Raw genomic sequence first — 21,244 nt, 5'->3', positions numbered from 1 at the left:
AGAGATTTGTACCATTCCTGAAGGTCAAAATGTCATTGGTGAAACGTATGCTACTCCCCTCTGCCTTAGCCAGCTATACCTGCATGTGACGACAGCAATAGTTGTGCAGGGTAGGGATAACCTGCTTACTGAATGTCATCTTGGAGGGCACTCTGTAACTGGGGGCTATCACATGCAGCAGATGCTTAAAGCCCATGTCCTCCACTACCTGCAGGGGCTGGTCAGCCAGGGCAATCATTTCGCTGCTGCTCCTCATTACTACTTTCAGTGCTGTCTGTCTCTTGCCCCAGGGCAGTGATACAGAGCGCCACTCAATTTTCTCTATGGTGGGTTGCCGCTGCAGTTGCCTGTCACCTGACTGGAGGGAAGGGGCCATGGGGATCAGCTTGGGGGAAAGGTCTTTCCCTTTTCAACCTCTTTCCTCTGGCTTTTATTTTGAGTGGCAGAAGGCGTCCCCAGGCTAGTACAGCCACCTTTCCTGAATCCATTGCTGGCAGGTGCAGGAGATGCTGTATACCAGTGTGTTTGTCAAATGTCCCACTTACTTCCCTCGATTGATGTCTTTACTGCAGTGAATACACAGACTGAAGCGCAGGTCCTCTCTCACTTTAAGGTGTTGCGCGATCTCTTCTCTACATGCTTGGGGTTGATGCAGGCACTGGAGTTGAAGTTGAGGGTGTAATGTGAGGAAAAATGCCAGAGGTATCCACTCGCGCTCTCTACCTATGCAGTCTGATCTTCCTGGGAGTTGCTCTCAACAACATCAGCATCATCTGACCTCCCAAATTTTCACAGCCACTAGCTCTTCAATTTTTGATTCAGGGAATCACAGACGAGATTCTTCCTCAGAATCAGTTGTTGAAAATGTGGTGAGGGCAGCTATAGAGGGGGTATTGTGGATACCACCTCTTGGAGTGGTGCAGGGCAGCAAGACAGGAACTAAGTGTGGGTGGATCCGGTGAAGATGGAGCAATCAACAAGTGCAGGCTGGGCCGGAGCTCTAAGTCGAAGTGCAGGCTGGAATGGGACTCAGGAACAGACTAAAGTTGCATGGAGGTAAGGGTGAACTCAGGAACACTGGAAATGAGTGTGGGTAAGGGTGGAACTGGAACACAGAAACAGAAACTGAGGCAAAACAGGACAAACCCAGACAAGGACTATACAGAACATGGAACATATAATGACCAAAGGCAGTGTAGGCAAGGAAAGCCCCAAGGGGCAAGGCTGAGAGAGGCCTAGAATAGGCCATAAAGGCAAGGCAGGTCAGAAGGCTTGCAGGCCACAGGGCAAGGAAAAAGACAGGATCAGAAGGCACAGAGGCCATAGAAACAAGCTAGGCAGAACTAGAATCAGCAGGCTCGGAGGCCACATGGGAACACAAGGAAAGGCCTTGAAAGGCCACAAAGCAAGAGTGGCTAAAGCAGTTTTTTGGAGAAGGCCTAGAGGGCAGTATACTAATCCGATGTTGATTTGTTTTGACTTTAAAATGTCTATTTTATAGGACAGGTAGATGTTAGTTTTCTTTAGTGTTAATTTGAGTTCTTTTTTTGCAGATTATTAGCAAGCTTCCACCTTTGCTTTTTTTGTCTTGGTATATGGAATAGATTGCAATTTGGATATAATAATTGGTTTAATAGTACATTATCCTTGTCGTTTAGCCAGGTTTCAGTTATGCACTGCCCTTGGGTTCAGTGGTGCCAGTAAAAGATGATGATGATAAAATCTTTATTAAATGCAACTGAAAACATTGTGGCTTACAAAGAACATAAGAATAGGCCATGCTGGGTCAGACCAAGGTCCATCGAGCCCAGTATACTATCTCTGACAATGGCCACTCCAGGTCGCATGTTCCTGGCAGATCCCATAAAGTAGACCTAATTCCTGTTACTCACTCCCAGGGATAGCAATATCTTTCTTTTAGTTTACCTGGCTAATAATGTGTTGTTCGAACATAAGAACATAAGTTGCCATACTGGGTCAGACCAAGGGTTCATCAAGCCCAGCATCCTGTTTCCAACAGAGGCCAAACCAGGTCACATGAACCTGGCAATTACCAGTTATAGACTTATCCTCCAGGAACTTGTCCAAAGCTCTTTTAAACCCTGTTCTGCTAGTCTTCTTGGCAACAGATTCCACATCTTGATGGTCTGCTGTGTGAAAAAGTACATTTTACAGTTTGTTTTGAATCTGCTGATTGTTAGTTTCATGGAGTTGTCCCCCTTCTTTTAGTATTATTTCAGCTTTGAAACTTTTCAGTATCCTGAGCCAATTTTATCTCCCCCCTCCCCTACCTGCACCAGCATCTGCTTATAGGGCCACAATGCTGGAAATATGGGGTCAGAGGATAAATCGCCACTTGGTTTGACGTTTGTTGGCCCGTGTTCCAGTTCTCTTGGTTTTTGCATGTTGTACAATAATGTGTTTGCACTGCATGTTTGACTTTCAGAATCGACAAGGCAGAATAAGATAGCTAGTACTTGAGAATGGAAAAAAAATTAACTAATTATGAGCCAACATGTAAAGCTGGAGCTGGTAGCAAGGAAAGTATAATCTAATTTCGACCCCAGGATTAGTGTCTTGCTTTATCACACAGTAAACAGGGACCTCATCTTGATGCGTTATTGAAAGGATGGTATTTCCAGCAGTTTAGTCTTTCTTAAATGTTGTTAAAAAAGTGCTAATATTAACTTATCCTGATTCTTTAGAAGCAATTCTCTTGCCCTCGGTTCTGAAGCCATTCAGTTACAGCACACTGATTAAAAAGTCACTGCTTCCATGTGCCCAAGTGTGAAGTTTGCACGTTGGGTGCCAGGCTGCCTGATTTCACCCAATGGCTGGAGTGTCCGCAGGGTACATGTTGTGCACATTCCCTAATGCATAAAATAGCAAATGGTCAATATTACATTGGAGATTCAAGAAGGGCAGAGCTGTAAATGCCATTCTAATTGAACATCCTTCTTAGGACCTGTTCGTTCTAGACTTTCCTTTTTACCTGAATGATTGGTGGTATGGGGAAAACTGCTTAAAGCCTCTACATTTCTGTGGAAGAAGTCAGCAGGCAGCTGCTTTTGGGTTTCTGCAGTTACCCAAAGAGTGTTCTTAGATTTCCCTCATAAACCTACAGCTTATGACTATTCTGCGCTGTTTCTTTTCAAGGCCCTTGCAGAATTCTACCATTGGTATTGATTGAGAGAGAATCCTTTAGGGAATCTTGCCAAGGTTGCTCTAGGTCAATGAGGTCTTTAGCATGCTTCTCCAGGGGGGAGGGGGGGTTCAGTTTCATAGTATGTAAAATGAATACACCGCACTATAAAACCCTTGAGCCCCAAAGCAGAACACATGACAGAGCTAAGAAGTCCAACGACAAATATTACACTTTCAAGGCACCAGGGAGGTGCTTGGCACAGCCGGTCAGGCTTCTTTGTTTATGTTCCTCGTGGTCTGAGCAGAGACTATGTTTATTTTTCAGGTAACGTTCGTATCTCTGACCTTGGGCTTGCCGTTGAATTGAAGGAGAAAAAGTCAAAAACAAAGGGTTACGCGGGAACCTCTGGTAAGCAGCTTATTGTCAAAAGCAGTATGGTGTGCTGGGAAAGAAGGCAGAAGGTGCACACATTTCCATCTTCGGCCTGATTTCCCATGTCACTGTATATAACCTAAAGGGTCTTTTTCATATTGTATTTGGTATACATTGTTTAGATGTTAAACTTATAGTACTCATAACATCTCAATCCAGCTAAGATTTCACTAGTTTGTATTTTAAAAGTGAATACGGAAACTGTTAACAGCTATTTCACGTGTATTCTTTTCTATTTATCTTTTCTTCTTTATGCAATACTACAATACAGAGATAAGATTTTATTCCATAAAAAGTAAAGTACTAGTAATTTTGCCTGCATTAAATCATTGTATTTTCTTCCTATGTAGGTATCACAGAGGTGTTGTGCTTCTTATGCTATCAATGTTCTAAGGACACCATGCTAAAATTCCCTACTGTCCATTTGTAAAATGGCTTTTTGCATTTCTTCATCTTAAACTGAATTGGATTTTTGTCAGGAGAGAGTAGATTATGGAGGGAATGTTATACAATGTAACTAGCAACGGTGGCTTACCAGCACATTATTGTAGCTACTGCATCAGTGCAACCTCCTCACTACCTCAACACTCCTTTAATTGTCTTACTAGGTTAGATTATTATAAAGGATGCCTAAAATAGCCCATCAATGCAAACTGTACAGGTAAAAATGTATTGAAATTCCAGAAAGCAAAAGACAAGTATAGAACGTTCCAAGAACAGTGAAGTCGGAGATCAATTAGGATGTGAGGCAGTGCAGTAAGTAGGCCTGGAAAATGGGGAAGCTTGAGAGAAGCAGAGATTACGTTTACTTGTGGAGAAGTGATGGACTCAAGCAGGATCTGCAGCGATGCTGTAATAAGAGAAAATGGTAGACTGGGTAGGCCTTGTGATCACTCATGCAGCCCCCGCCTCCAGCACGGGGCTCCCTTAAGAACATAAGAAATTGCCATGCTGGGTCAGACCAAAGGTCCATCAAGCCCTGCATCCTGTTTCCAACAGAGGCCAAACCAGGCCACAAGAACCTGGAAATTATCCAAACACTAAGAAGATCCCATGCTACTGATGCAATTAATAGCAGTGGCTATTCCCTAAGTAAACTTGATTAATAGCCGTTAATGGACTTCTCCTCCAAGAACTTATCCAAACCTTTTTTGAACCCAGCTACACTAACTGCACTAACCACATCCTCTGGCAACAAATTCCAGAACTTTATTGTGCGTTGAGTGAAAAAGAATTTTCTCCGATTAGTCTTAAATGTGCTACTTGCTAACTTCATGGAATGCCCCCTAGTCCTTCTATTATTCGAAAGTGTAAATAACCGAGTCACATCTACTCATTCAAGACCTCTCATGATCTTAAAGGCCTCTATCATATCCCACCTCAGCCATCTCTTCTCCAAGCTGAACAGCCCTAACCTCTTCAGCCTTTCCTCATAGGGGAGCTGTTCCATCCCCTTTATCATTTTGGTTGCCCTTCTCTGTACCTTCTCCATCGCAACTATATCTTTTTTGAGATGCGGCGACCAGAATTGTACACAGTATTCAAGGTGCGGTCTCACCATGGAGCGATATAGAGGCATTATGACATTTTCCGTTTTATTAACCATTCCCTTCTTAATAATACTAACATTCTGTTTGCTTTTTTGACTGCTGCAGCACACTGAGCCGATGATTTTAGAGTATTATCCACTATGATGCCTAGATCTTTTTCCTGAGTGGTAGCTCCTAATATGGAACCTAACATCGAGTAACTACAGCAAGGGTTATTTTTCCCTATATGTAACACGTTGCACTTGTCCACATTAAATTTCATCTGTCATTTGGATGCCCAATCTTCCAGTCTTGCAAGGTCCTCCTGTAATGTATCACAGTCTGCTTGTGATTTATCTACTCTGAATAATTTTGTATCATCCGCAAATTTGATAATGTCACTTGTCGTATTCCTTTCCAGATCATTTATATATATATATATTGAAAAGCACCGGTCCAAGTACAGATCCCTGAGGCACTCCACTGTTTACCCTTTTCCACTGAGAAAATTGACCATTTAGTCCTACTCTCTGTTTCCTGTCTTTTAACCAGTTTGTAATCCATGAAAGGACATCACCTCCTATCCCATGACTTTTTAGTTTTCGTAGAAGCCTCTCATGAGGAACTTTGTCAAACGCCTTCTGAAAATCCAAATACACTAATCTACCGGTTCACCTTTATCCACATGTTTATTAACCCCCTTCAAAAAAAATGAAGCAGATTTGTTAAGCAAGACTTCCCTTGGGTAAATCCGTGTTGACTTTGTTCCATTAAATCATGTCTTTCTATATGCGCTACGATTTTGATCTTGAGAATAGTTTCCACTATTTTTCCCGGCACTGAAGTTAGGCTCACTGGTCTATAGTTACCCGGATCGCCCCTGGAGCCTTTTTTAAATATTGGGGTTACATTGGCCACCCTCCAGTCTTCAGGTACAATGGATGATTTTAATGATAGGTTACAAATTTTAACTAATGGATCATAAATTTCATTTTTGAGTTCCTTTAGTACCCTAGGATGCATACCATCCGGTCCAGGTGATTTGCTACTCTTTAGTTTGTCAATCTGACCTACTACATCTTCCAGGTTCACAGTGATTTCGTTCAGTTTGTCTGACTCATCACCCCTGAAAACCATCTCCGGAACTGGTATCTCCCCAACATCCTCATTAGTAAACACGGAAGCAAAGAATTCATTTAGTCTTTCTGCAATGGCCTTATCTTCCCTAAGAGCCCCTTTAACCCCTTGGTCATCTAATGGTCCAACCGACTCCCTCACAGGTTTCTTGCTTTGGATATATTTTAAAAAGTTTTTATTATGACTTTTTGCCTCTATGGCCAACTTCATTTCAAATTCTCTCTTCGCCTGTTTTATCAATGTTTTACACTTAACTTGACAATGCTTATGTTTTATCCTATTTTCTTTGGCAGTAATGGCTTCCCCTTCTGAGCTTCACATTATTTGGATTTTGCTACCCCCAAAATTTGGCTGCTCTAGGAAACCACCTAGTTTGCCTAATGGAAGGACCGGCCCTGCCTGTGATAGTTACATGTTATCGTAGTCCATGTTTTGAAAATATACTTTTTAGGCACTCTTTTTTTTTTTTTTTTTTAACCTGGCCATTTCCTCCTGCTCCTTTGTACTTCCAGCTCACTTGGAACCAGAGCTGGGATCTGGTGTCAGGAGACTTCCTTTTTGCTACCACCTTAGGATTTTCACCCCCCCCATTTTATGTTTAATTTGGTCATCTCAGTGAGGGTCCTGGGCCGGGGACCATACACCAGGTCTCCTTCCAGGACCCTGCCTCCATGCATTAGATGGCACCTTAAGCAATGACCACAACTCTTTTTCCCCCTCCCCAAGCTAGGGGCTGTGAATGTTGACTCTGCAGTATCCCAAATCCCAGCCAACCCAGGAAGTGGAAAACCCAACCTGGGGATTGAACTGGAGACCTTTAGCTTGGCAGCGCATAGTGCCTACCACTTGAGCTGCCAAGCCAGCTAAGTGTGCATTATTTTAAGAAAAAGTGCACTGTGAGGGTAATTATGTAACATTGCTCATATTAGCTGGCAAATATATGTGCATGTCTGCTTTGAAAATAATCCAACCGAATCCATCTTCATAAACTTAACACCTGCTAAATTGTGCACAAATTTGTTTCAAAATGTATATGCATACTCTTGGAAATCCACAAGTATGCACGTAGGTCTAATCCCACCATAACTTTGCTTCCAGACACACCTCCGCTCAGTTCGGGTAAATGTATGCTCATACATGACACACATGCGTTAAGTTTACCGACATATTGGCCGGACAATTTTGTAAAAGGCCATTTTGCTTTGCATATAAAACACTATTTTGCAGGCAGAAAACCATTTGAGATTACCCTTCCTAAGAGCAATTGCAGAATCCTATCCACATTGATTTTAGATGTAATGTGCTTCCAGGTTTCATGGCTCCTGAATTACTGAAAGGTGAAGAGTACGATTTTTCAGTGGACTACTTTGCGCTTGGCGTCACACTCTATGAAATGACTGCAGCAAAGGGTCCCTTTCGCTCCCGAGGAGAAAAGGTATTGAAATCCATCGCCTTAATATTGAGTTCCTTGTTCTCATATGTGGTATCTGTCACTGTGCAGAAAACAGCCATGTTATTTCAGAGATTGTGGGCCAGATGCATGGTACAAAGCAGTGCTAGTTTCTGACATTTTCTGTCTACAGAAAAATATCCTTGTAAAACCTAGCCATTGTAAATATCTAACTTTTTGCACCCAATCTGGTAGACAAACCCTACCATATGGGCACAGCAACAGAATATCATGGCCACTAGAAATGGGAGTTAACTTTTACTTCAACTCAGGCCAAGAATTAACCTGAAAATCCACTTAAGTGCATTACACCAGGAGTGTGGAGGTAAGCACTTGAAGTTGGAAGGAGTGTGACCAAGTAGACTTGCATGCACGATTGTGCTCAAGTTAGGATGCCCAGTGTCAGTCTCACATGCAAGGCCATTTTACCAGGTGAAATCAAAGGGTAAGCTCTCTAGAACAGGCAACAACAGCCATTCGAGATGCATAATACCAAAGTGCATACTGTTAAGCTATAGGTGCTTATTTGGCATGCCTTGTGCAAATGGTCTTGCATGTGAGACCAATTTGGGATGTCCAGTGCCAGTCTTGCATGCAAGGTCATTTTGGTCACATTCCTTCCATTTCCTGGTTTTTTGCATTAGTATGGATTTTTCAAATTTAGCATTTTTTTTTTTTAGTTTAGTGTGCTTTTATAACTCTTGTTTGATTTTCATCCCATTACCTTACTGCATCCTGTGCTTACTGCTTACTGCATCCCATTAGCTTATTTATTTATCTAAAAGTTTTAATATACTTTTATATAGCCGCTCTTCAATAAATATTGATCAGGGTGGTTTACAACATTACCTTCACGGGATAGCAAGACAAAATCAGTTTAAAACAATAATAACATATTTAAAAAATTGCTTAACGTGCATGTTAAATAGAATGCATGCTAAAATTTAACTCCATTGGCGCCATTATGAGAAGGACACCGCCCAGCTGACATGTTAATACAAACTCCAACCGTAACTGCAAGGTCCGCTGAACTCTGAGTCATCTTCCCTTCTTGGCCCCTCATTTCTTCACCTCTCTGTTGAATAAATCAGCCTCTCATGATACCGTTTACATATGCATGAGAGAGGTTTGCATATAGGACTTAGATAATCGCCATTTCCAAACTGCCAGCTTGCATGAATTTATAAATAGCAGGAGGACGCCATGGAACAATGGAGCTTTCCTGCAAATACAGAAAGCCAAGAAATCTCTACACATTTCAGCTTTAGAATTTAGGGATTTCACTCTTAGAACTCACTGGCTTAGAACCTTTGAAGGCAGGCAGAAAGGTCTCTAGGGCTGGTTGCAAAATGGGATATAAAAAACAGTTTTCATTTTTGTTTATTTTTCTCTGCCTTCTGCAGTGAGCAGAGCTCTGTTTACAGCCCAGACCGCTGCTGGACTGCTGGGAGTGAAGCATGCAGTTGGCTTGATTACATTATTTAACAATAACTTTCAACAGTCAATACATAATTAAGGCTGAAGCTGTTGACTGATCACTTTTCAAACTACGTCACCTTTGGCATCATGGTTAATGCCACTGCAGACTGATGCTCTATGCCTGGCTTTGGTCATTGTTATGTACAATTTGCATAAGAAAAATCTGTGCTAAAATCCTTACACATTGCAGCTACCTAAATACTGAAGATGTGGCAGACTATTTATTACATTTCCATCAGAGGAATAAATAATTACTGTCTCACAGCTTAGTTCTAGTCTATATTAAAAAAAAAAAAAAGATTTTTCATCTTTTTACAGTCTGTGCAGCAAAAAGGTGCAATACAAAACAGTTTTATAAAAGTGTGCAATATAATTGTATCCAAAACCACTTTATAGTCCTTGTGGGAAATTCAATTAATGATACAATAAATGTCAGAGAGAGGGTGATAAGAATGAGAGGGAGGCACAGTGAGGTTGAGCAAGAGCTTAAATGCAAAGATTTCAATTAGGATAATTGAGAAAAATCAAAGCCAAGGAAAGAAAAGCTGAGTTTTCAATTGGGATTTGAAAATAGAAAAAGAGTATCAGTCTTCTTAAGGGGGGGGGAGAGAGAAATGTTTTGTGATTTTAGGGCAGAGGAGGAAGAATCAAGATTGAGGGGATGGCACAGTGAGGAGGCAGCAGGAGCTTGAGCAGCAGCCAATGATGGAGAGAAAAGCTGGTCAAGTCCCGTGAAGGGTTTTGAAAAGAAATAGGGACATTTTTATGGAGAATCCTGAAAAAGGATACGGAGCCATGCTGCAGGTATGGGAGTCACACTATTGCATTCAATGCCTATAGGAGGAGATATTCAAAAGATGTAGGCAGCTAGATCTGTATATTGCGTGCCTAAAAGGTAGGCAGGGACCAGGGATATGTCAGATTCAGGGAGCTAAGTCAGATGCTCAATGCAGGTTTTTGGTGCTAGGCACCTAACTGGGGAGTCTAAATACGGGAAAATAAACAACAGCCCTAAATTAAAGTGCTTAACCTTTAGGACCCAAAGTTAGGGGAATTGTTAGGCTATAACTTAAGTGTCAGGTTGTACAGAAGGGGTGGAGCATCGTGGCAGCATGAAGTAGCCGCCCTCTGTTTCCACCCTGAAAGATTTTCCTTTTACCAATTTCTTCAGTTTTCACCCTGCCTCCTAAGAGAAGATTGGGACTTTTCCCCCTCTGAGATCTCACCTTCTCCGGGGGCGGCGTACTGTCACATACATTCGTGGCTTCTGCAGGGAGTATGGGGGTGACAGATCCCGGTGCCAGGTTCCACAAAGGAGAGTGTTCCCTGGCTGTGTGGACAAAAAGCATCTTCTCACCTAGCCCTGGATGTCGCAGGCCCATGAGGTCATCTTGAGTGCCGAGATTAAGGGGGCGGGTGGTGTAGGAGCTGCCGTTGCAGGAGGCCCTAACATCTGCTGGGGGATTTTTGCTGGTGCTAGAGTGCCTGGGGATGTATGCCTCAGGAGATGGAGGTGTTCCCCCACCCCTCTTGCTGTGGATGGATCTGCAATAGTCACTTTGGAATCGGTGTGCGACTGAGACCTTACGGGTAAAAGCTGGGGTCAGCCTTTTCCAAGTGTGCCATTTCCAATAAGTTTGAATCTTTGGTGTTGGATAATGCTTTGCACTCTCAAGCAGTTCAGATGAGTATTGTTCCACAGACTTGCTTGTGATAATTTCTAACATGATCTGCATTGGTATATCCAGTTTGTGATGAACATGGGACTGTTCCTAAAGTAACACGGATGATTATTGCTCCATTGACTCTTTCGTGATAATTTCCAAATATGATTTGCAATGAGATACCCGTGTCGGGATAAATATTGGAGTTTGTCAGCTTTAGTTTTTCAGCTTTTATGAAGATTTCAAGATAGAAATCAAACATTTCAAAAAATAACAAAAAAATTTTAATAAGTCAATAATTAAAATAAAATAAATTAAAGGGATCTATGACCATAATCATGAGTTTGATTGTCAGACAAACTCATTGAGTGTGGGTCCTACAAACAATGAATGTGGGTTATTGCACATGTGGTTACCGTATATCATAAATGAGAAAATCTGACCCGGTCTAGAACGGGTAGATGTGAATCGGTTATTTACTCTTTCGGATAGTAGAAAGACTAGGGGGCACTCCATGAAGTTAGCATGGGGCACATTTAAAACTAATCGGAGAAAGTTCTTTTTTACTCAACGCACAATTAAACTCTGGAATTTGTTGCCAGAGAATGTGGTTCGTGCAGTTAGTATAGCTGTGTTTAAAAAAGGATTGGATAAGTTCTTGGAGGAGAAGTCCATTACCTGCTATTAAGTTCACTTAGAGAATAGCCACTGCCATTAGCAATGGTTACATGGAATAGACTTAGTTTTTGGGTACTTGCCAGGTTCTTATGGCCTGGATTGGCCACTGTTGGAAACAGGATGCTGGGCTTGATGGACCCTTGGTCTGACCCAGTATGGCATTTTCTTATGTTCTTATGTTCTTAAACCTATTTTGTTTTTGTGAGTGTGTTGCACTTGTGAGGGTTTCTGGAATACATTGGATATTGGGCATTTGTTGTGATTGGGATAATGCTTTGCACCAACAAGAATTATCTGGGAAGATTTTATCATTTGAGAAGGAAGTAAGTTCTATTAAAGTTGTTCAGGTGTCTTATTCAGCAACTGTGGCGTTATCAGCAGGAGAGCTGAATTTGTGGAGAACGGGTTGAGACATTTGAACCTTCATTTCCCGAATTTTCCTCGGGTGTTTGGGGAATTTCTGCGAGTTACTTTAAATAGATATTTCATAGACATTTTGGCTTTTTCTCAAGAATCTCTCCCACGCATTCATAAGGTTTATGTCTTACCAGCCGGTCAAATGAATGAACGCTCTACACTTAGGGGTAGATTTTCAAATACCGCGAATAGGCGTACTTTTGTTGGCGCTCCAGGCGCAAACAAAAGTACGCTGGATTTTAGTAGATACGCGCGGAGGCGCGCGTATCCGCTAAAATCTGGGATCGGCGCGCGCAAGGCTATCGATTTTGTATAGCCGGTGCGCGCCGAGCCGCGCAGCCTACCCCCGTTCCCTCCGAGGCCGCTCCGAAATCGGAGCGGCCTCGGAGGGAATCCTCTAATGCCCTCCCCTCACCTTCCCCTCCCTTCCTCTACCTAACCCACCCGCCCGGCCCTGTCTAAACCCCATCCTTACCTTTGTTGGGGGATTTACGCCTCCCGGAGGGAGAAATAAATCCCCGCGCGCCAGCGGGCCGCTAGTGCGCCGGGACGCGACCTGGGGGCGGGTCAGGAGGGCGTGGCCACGCCCCCGGACCGCCCTGGGCCGTAGCCACGCCCCCGAGCCCGCCCCCGGAACGCTCCCGACACGCCCCGAAAACGCCGCTGCGCTCGGTCCCGCCCCCGACATGCCCCCCTCCGAAAACCCCGGGACTTACGCGAGTCCCGGGGCTCTGTGCGCGCCGGTAGGCCTATGTAAAATAGGCTCACCAGTGCGCAGGGCCCTGCTCGCCTAAATCCGCCCGGTTTTGGGCGGATTTAGGCGAGCAGGGCTCTGAAAATCCGCCCCTTAATGTAGATTTGAATGCTTTCCTGGAGCCCTCAACATAGGAAGTTTTGGAGAGAACAACTTTGTTAGTTTCTTTTCTTTATGAATATGATTTGAGTTCTGATATGAAGAATTGTTTTAGAGATACGTCTGCCCAATTTATGGATCAGAATGTAAGGAACTTTCCCGATTAGTCTAGAGCTACGCAAGAAAGAAGAAAAGGTTTCTTGGCCTTTTTGCCAGAAACCTCGACTTTTGGGGCCTCTTTCTTGTTGAAAAAGCCTTGTTAAGGCTGCGTCTAAGAAGCTTTTGTTACCATCGGTTCTTTTCATGTGGTTCCCATTCATCAGGTGCTTAGAAAAACGCAGGTTCACTCACGCTATGCAGTTTCTTCAGTTGCTTTCTATGTTTTCAGTTGATTTCTATGTTTTTCTCTCCTTGATTTTTTACTGTCCCACCCCATAAAAATGATCTTTCTGGACTATAAAGCTGTCTAGTCCAGCTTTCTAGTCCAGAACCAAATTCTCACTTCAGGGAATTTCCGTAACACCCTTTGTTTAGAATTGTTGGTATACGTTTCTGATCTACCTCCCCAAGCTCCACATTTGCTCCAGCACGTAGTAACATCCGCAATCAAAAGCCTATAAAAGGAATCAAAATCTTCAGACAAGTCAGCGTTCTCCAGGAACAGTGAGGCTGCCAGATATCTGCGTCGCTCGCAGGAGGTAATGCTTCAAAATGATAGCAAATGCTCTTGAGGGAGCCTGCAGGAACCTCCCTCAGAACACCTTAAGGGACCTGGTTCGGTCCTGCACAGGAAGCAGCCCTGCAAGTGATTCTGGGTGGAAGGAGGCTACCCTCACCACAGTGTAAGGAGACAGGGCCCAGAAGGTTTAGAGAAAGAAGTCAGAGTATGTTTAAGACCAGTTAGGTTTAAGTTTGATTGTTGCCAGCAGTGCAAGGTCTGAGCAGTTTTCTTTGTGTTGTTTTGTGATATTTCTAACAGTAACATGAGCTGTCTGACATGCTCTTGGTCTGGTGTCAACTGTATGTAAAATTAACACCAGTGTTACAAATTGACAGGAGCTTTTGTTTTAATATATATAAATATTGTTACGTTGGTGGACCCTTGAGCCAAAGTGAGGTTGGCGCCACCTGCTGGAGGAGCCCTGCAGGTCCTCGCTCTCGGTGGGCAGAACTTGGCTGATGCAAAGGCCTAACAGGGACTTCACCACTACCTGCTCACGTTCCCCGCTGGTTGAGCCCTTGGGTGCCAGGGCCGGCTGGACTTAGGGGCAGGTCTCCGGATGGCGAGGTATCCGAAGAAGGGATCAGGCAAGAAGACAAGTCTGTACAGGCCAAGGTCAGGGCAGGCAGCAGAATAGTAGAAATGAAGACAAACCGTGTTCGGGGCACGCAGTAGAACAATCAAGGTCATGACAAGGTCCGAGGTCAGCCGGGAGAATATCCAAGAAGAAGATGGAGTCAAGGCAAGCTGAGGTCCCAACCAAAGAGTCAATCCAGAAGGAAGGAGCTGAAGAGGCGAAGAAGCAGGAATGGGAGCACAAGAACAGGACCGGAACCAGGAACACAAGCAACTTTTATTCACAGGAGTCAACCTGTTGCTGAGGCACTCAAGGCTGGTCTGGGCTGTCCTTGTATACGGCAGTCCAGGATTCAGCATCCAGGGGCACCGTGGTGGCATTCCCGCCACAGGCCCTTTAAATCCTGAAGGGTCACACACGCATGCCTAGGGACTCTTGCTCAGTGAAGTGACGTTCCCTGCGCGATGCAGCTTGTCCTGTGCAGCGGCCTGCCACATTGTCGCTACAAGACGTTTTGCGGTGTTGGGGGGAACCCCGTCCATTCCCGGGTGATAGTAAGGAGAGACGGACGTTTGTTTAATCGGATTACCTGCCATTTTGAATACAAAAAATTCACCTAAAGTGGTTTACACTACAGTAGAACAGTAGCAGATGTGCAAAGGCCATATGCAGCTTTACAAAAATATTGTATAATTAATCAAAGTCGCAATAAATATTTCATTGTAGGCAACAAAAAGGTGTTCAACACAATATTTGCTAAGTTCTACAAATAAGACTAGAACTAGTGGATTAATTCAGAAAAATAACATGCAGCAGAAATGTTTGAAGATGCATATTTAAGCAGCATGATTAAGACATCCAAGATGATACCAATATTGACCCGCAAGTTTTGCATTTTGAATTTGACATTAAAGGCCTGGCAGAAAAGTCAGGTAAACATGATGAAACTGGTTTTTAATGTCTGCTTCAATGGACCTTGCCTTTGTTGTCAATTGTACTGACTATATTGTGGATATGGTGACCTACCAGGTAGACTTTGCCTGCCACCTTGTGGTTAGCATCAATAAAAGCTGGCATTTCATATATGGCCCTTTGCATCTATGGAAGTGGAAAACGGAATTCATTTTGAATCCCTTTTGTATTGCAAGGCTTGACTTTATCGAGTTTTTATTGGAGCCCTCAATATCCAACCTTGTTCATGCTCTCACTGAGTATTCTTCAGCTTTGCTAGTGTTTCAGACATTAAGAACTAAAGTTTCAAAAACTTAGTCAGGACTCAGATATGTATAAGGAGTTATGCAGAGGGATACTGCTGTGCTTTGCAAATGCAAATAATACAGAACAAGGTGGTTGATTGGCTTATTCCGGCTGTGGACTGAAGAGGGGCCTTGAAGGTGCCAGTGGTGAACTAGACTAGGGCTATGGTGACTTTGAGGAGGACTGGCATGATGTAGCCTCCCCACATGAAAGGGGGAAGATCTTCCTTCAGCTGCTGGCAGGGGTATAATATCGTTTCCTTATTGAACCTTCACCTTCTTGACCTTCACCTTCTCACTCTCCAGGGGCTCCCTCCTCCTCCTTGTCTATTCGCTTTCCCTCTGCAGGATCCACACAGTTATATCACTCATTGTGCAAGTCTCACCACCACCAGTTACTCAAGATTCATCACTACTTACTCCAGACCCCACCAGGCACACACTGAAAGGCACACACACATAGACCACAAAGCCTCAGACACACTGAGAGAGAGACACTGAACCCCCCCCCCCCTCAATAATAAATGAAGGACACTTCAGAGAAACAATAGACAAATGACTATAAAATTGACTACGCAAGACACACAATGTCCAACAACTCCAACCAATCTGCAGTCTCCCCTCTCTAGCAGTCCCCACCAGGGCAAGCACAAAAGACAAGAGAGGTTTTAATTTGGCATGTTGAATACCAGGTGTAAAGGCATCTGTGCTTAGGTAATGACCTACATGTGTACTTCGTTTATAAACAAAAAAAACAAACCACGGAAGTATGCATATATTTGTCTTTTGTTTTAACATGTTTGTTATTTTTTAATTTTTTATAATACTGGTCTTTTGTGCATTTGTTTTTACTTTGTTTATCCGATTTTTACAGTATTAGCTTATGAATGTTTAATTGTAAATCACTTAGACATTCTAATAGGTGATATAGAAATACTGCAAATAAATAAGTAATAAAAGTCCAGTCACTTAGGTTTTTAATTTTATTTTAATGTTTGACACGTTTATGTATCTTTGTGAACTGCATTGTACAATATATTTGAATTGTGTGGTATAGAAAATATTTTTAAAATAAATAAGTATTTCCACTTTACATCTTCATTCAAGCTGGGTATTTACACAGTGGACTTATCCCAGTGCCCCCTCTGCCTTTGTGTCCTGGGTACTACTCTCTGGGTGGCTGCTTACCCTGCTCTGCAGATGAATGGACAAGAGTCCCAGCCTGGCATGGAAATTCCAGATGTGAGAAAACCGTACCAGAGTTCCGATAAGAGTCCTGGTCTTTCCCCAGCCTGTCTCCTGTATTCCCAAGGGTAGAGATCCAGTTGTGGTGCTCTCAAAAAACACTGCTTCTTCTCTTTTTGATTCCTCTCATGGTAACCTCTCTTGAGGAGGGTCGGATGTTAAACCTGGCTATTACGGCCCAGTTCCCAACAAGAGGAGGGGGTGGTACAGAAACCTCCTCACTTCCAAAAAGGGAGAACCCCCCCACACTTTCACAGCTCTTCCCCTGAGGGTGAAATGGAGATGTTTCTGGAGCAGGAAGTGAAAGACTGGGAGAAAATAGTTGAGTTAGAACAACAGTAGGCCAAATTAAAAGGATCTATTACAAAGGCAACAAATCTGTATGTCAGAAAAGTAAACATAAGTAAGATGAAAAAGAAACTTATCTGGTATTCAAAGGAAGTGGCTGAAAAAATGAAGGCAAAAAGAACAGCTTGGGGATAATTGCACAGAGCAACAGTTACTGCCCTTAAGAGAAACATGGGAGTAACCCGCACAGAGTGGCAGTTATTACCTTAAGCTTGCTGGGCAGATTGGATGGACCATTTGGTCCTTTTTCTGCCATCATTTCTATGTTTCTATGTAAAAAGCATAAAGAATCCCAAAAAGAGGAACACAGGCAAGAATACCTGGCGAAGCTGAGGGAGACCAAGAAAGATCAGGAAAGCAAAAGGTCAAGCGGAAGAAAGGATTGCCAAAGAGGTAAAGTGAGCTGACAAAACATTTATCAGATATATCAGAGAAAGAAGGGAGGCCTGGTGATATAGTGAAATTGAAAGGTGATAAGGAGCAATGTGTGGAGAGAGATGAAGAAATGGCAGAAATATTAAACAAATACTTCAGTTTGCTATTCACTAAAGAAGACCCTGGAGAAGGACTGTTACTGGTTAAGAAGACCATAGACAGGGATGGGGTAGACGAAATTCTGTTTACAGAAGAGAATGTATGGGAAGAACTAGGAAAACTGAAAGTGGATAAGGCCATGGGGCTGGATGAGGTTCATCCCAGGATACTGGGGGAGCTCAGAGATGTGCTGGCGGGTCCGCTGAAGAACATGTTCAATAGATCCCTGGTAATGGGAGTGGTGCCGAGTGATTGGAGAAGAGCGGTGGTGGTCCCGCTTCACAAGAGTGGGAGCAGAGAGGAGGCTGGAAACTACAGGCCAGTTAGTCCCACTTGGTGGTGGGAAAATAAATGGAGATGCTGCTGAACAAAAGGATAGTGAACTATATACAAACTGGTGGGTTGCTGAAACTCTGGCAGCATGGATTCAGCAGGGAAAGGTCCTGTCAGACAAATCTAATTGACTTTTTTGATTGGATGACTAATGATTTGGATCAAGGAAGAGCACTTGATGTGATCTACTTGGATTTCAGCAAAGCTTCTGATATGGTCCCATATAGGAGGCTTGTGAATAAAGTGAGAAACTTAGGTTGGCGTCAAGGTGGTGGAGTGGACTACAATCTAGTTGACTGACAGGAGACAGCGTATAATGGTAAATGGAACCTACTTTGAAGAGAGAATGGTGTTAATTGGAATGCCACAGGGATCATTTTGGGACCGGTTCTGTTCAATATCTTTGTGAGTGACATTGCGAAAAGGATAGAAAAAAAAAGTTTGTCTATTTGCAGATGATACTAAGATCTGCAACAGAGTGGACATGCCTGAAGGAGTAGAGAGAATGAAAAGTGATTTATGAAAGAAGAGTGGTCAAAGACTTGGCAGCTGGAATTCAATGCCAAAAAATGCAGAATCATGTATCTGGCGTGTGGTAATCCAAAACAGCTGTATGTGATGTAGGAGAGGGACTTGGGGTGATCTGGTGATCCGAAGGTGGTTAAGCAATGTGACAAGGTGATAGCTGAAGCCAGAAGAATGCTGGGCTGCATAGAGAACATAAGACCATAAGAACATGCCATACTGGGTCAGACCAAGGGTCCATCAAGCCCAGCATCCTGTTTCCAACAGTGGCCAATCCAGGCCATAAGAATCTGGCAAGTACCCAAAAACGAAGTCTATTCCATGTTACTGTTGCTAGTAATAGCAGTGGCTATTTTCTAAGACAACTTAATTAATAGCAGGTAATAGACTTCTCCTCCAAGAACTTATCCAATCCTTTTTTAAACACAGCTATACTAACTGCACTAACTACATCCTCTGGCAACAAATTCCAGAGTTTAATTGTGCGTTGAGTAAAAAAAGAACTTTCTCCAATTAGTTTTAAATGTGCCACATGCTAACTTCATGGAGTGCCCCTAGTCTTTCTATTATCCGAAAGAGCAAATAACCGATTCTCAGCTACCCGTTCTAGACTTCTCATGATTTTAAACATCTCTACCATATCCCCCCTCAGCCGTCTCTTCTCCAAGTGAAAAGTCCTAACCTCTTTAGTCTTTCCTCATAGGGGAGCTGTTCCATTCCCCTTATCATTTTGGTAGCCCTTCTCTGTACCTTCTCCATCGCAATTATATCTTTTTTGAGATGCGGCAACCAGAATTGTACACAGTATTCAAGGTGCGGTCTCACCATGGAGTGATACAGAGGCATTATGACTTTTTCCATTTTATTCACCATTCCCTTTCTAATAATTCCCAACATTGTTTGCTTTTTTGACTGCTGCAGCACACTGAACCGACGATTTCAATGTGTATCCACTATGACGCCTAGATCTCTTTCTTGGGTTGTAGCACCTAATATGGATCCTAACATTGTGTAACTAAAGCATGGGTTATTTTTCCCTATATGCATCACCTTGCACTCATCCACATTAAATTTCATCTGCCATTTTGATGCCCAATTTTCCAGCCTCACAAGGTCTTCCTGCAATTTATCACAATCTGCTTGTGATTTAAGTACTCTGAACAATTTTGTATTATCTGCAAATTTGATTATCTCACTCGTCGTATTTCTTTCCAGATCATTTATAAATATATTGAAAAGTAAGGGTCCCTGATGCACTCCACTGCCCACTCCCTTCCACTGAGAAAATTGTCCATTTAATCCTACTGTTTCCTGTCTTTTAACCAGTTTGCAATCCACGAAAGGACATCGCCACCTATCCCATGACTTTTTACTTTTCCTAGAAGCCTCTCATGAGGAACTTTGTCAAACGCCTTCTGAAAATCCAAGTATACTACATCTACCAGTTCACCTTTATCCACATGTTTATTAACTCCTTCAAAAAAGTGAAGCAGATTTGTGAGGCAACACTTGCCTTGGGTAAAGCCATGTTGACTTTGTTCCATTAAACCATGTATTTCTATATGTTCTGTGATTTTGATGTTTAGAACACTTTCCACTATTTTACCTGGCACTGAAGTCAGGCTTAACTGGTCTGTAGTTTCCCAGATTGCCCCTGGAGCCCTTTTTAAATATTGGGGTTATATTAGCTATCCTCCAGTCTTCAGGTACAATGGATGATTTTAATGATAGGTTACAAATTTTTACTAATAGGTCTGAAATTTCATTTTTTTAGTTCCTTCAGAACTCTGGGGTGTATACCATCTGGTCCAGGTGATTTACTACTCTTCAGTTTGTCAATCAGGCCTACCACATCTTCTAGGTTCACCGTGATTTGATTCAGTCCATCTGAATCATTACCCATGAAAACCTTCTCCAGTACGGGTACCTCCCCAACATCCTTCTCAATAAACACTGAAGCAAAGAAATCATTTAATCTTTCCGCGATGGCCTTATCTTCTCTAAGTGCCCCTTTAACCCCTTGATCATCTAACTGTCCAACTGACTCCCTCACAGGCTTTCTGCTTTGGATATATTTTAAAAAGCTTTTACTGTGAGTTTTTGCCTCTATGGCTAACTTCTTTTCAAATTCTCTCTTAGCCTGTCTTATCAATGACTTACATTTAACTTGCCAGTAAGAAAAAGGAGGAGGTGATGCCCTTGTACAGGTCCTTGGTGAGACCTCACCTGGAGTACTTCAGTTCTTGAGACCATATCTCAAAAAGGATAGAGACAGGATGGAGGTGGTCTGGTGGGGACAGAAGTTGCTGAACTAGGAGCCGGGAGACTCATTGAACACAGGAGAAGACAGCAAGAAAAAAAACAAAACAAACCAAAAACCCCAACCTGCGTTCTAGATGTGGGAGAAACAGAGGAGGAATCAGCCAGACAGCGAGGAGAGCCAGCTTGCCCTGCTGTGTGGGTTCACTCCAAGAAACTGCAGCCAGGCCCCACTGAGGGGAAACCACTGTCAGAGACGGAACAAATAAGTGAAATCCTGTGTTCATCTAGCTGGTGTCACAGCCAAGAGCAGCATCGCAGCCTGTTTCCCAGCATTACAGGGAGTAATTTGAATAGAGAAATCCTGGGATTTTGATAACACTAGCCAGCCGCTCTGCAACGCTGAGCCCAAACTCTATATCCACATCAATGGAGTTTAGTAATAGCAGGAAGTGTAATTTCCCTGGGGGTTCAACACTAATCATCTTATCGCAGCAACCATTTGCTTTGTTTATTGCAACCATATTTTCACTTCCAGATAGGCCCCAGAAATATATACATATATATATATAATTTTATTGCATATGTGTACACACCTTTTGGAGTAGGGATTATTGGGAAAATGGGAAAGACTTATTTGGGGGTTTCTAGTGTGGAAATTA

General features: G+C 42.9%; 1 protein-coding gene and 1 long non-coding RNA gene across 2 annotated transcripts in view; one reads left to right on the top strand and one right to left on the bottom strand.

Moving 5' to 3' along the window:
- Positions 1 to 21,244, bottom strand: part of LOC115093028 — an 81,547-nt gene that overhangs the window by 8,447 nt on the left and 51,856 nt on the right. The gene's annotated exons all lie outside the window — the stretch shown is intronic.
- Positions 1 to 21,244, top strand: part of GRK1 (G protein-coupled receptor kinase 1) — a 42,427-nt gene that overhangs the window by 17,308 nt on the left and 3,875 nt on the right. Inside the window, exons 4-5 of the mRNA XM_029604622.1 lie at positions 3,470 to 3,553; positions 7,554 to 7,678. Coding sequence (XP_029460482.1) covers positions 3,470 to 3,553; positions 7,554 to 7,678 — 209 coding nt within the window. The remainder of the gene's footprint in view (positions 1 to 3,469; positions 3,554 to 7,553; positions 7,679 to 21,244) is intronic.

The sequence above is a fragment of the Rhinatrema bivittatum genome, chromosome 5, assembly GCF_901001135.1.
Source record: "Rhinatrema bivittatum chromosome 5, aRhiBiv1.1, whole genome shotgun sequence".
In the NCBI taxonomy this organism is placed as follows: Eukaryota; Metazoa; Chordata; class Amphibia; order Gymnophiona; family Rhinatrematidae; genus Rhinatrema; species Rhinatrema bivittatum.
Note: the sequence above shows the minus strand (reverse complement) of the source record. Positions and strands in the feature narration are given on the sequence as shown.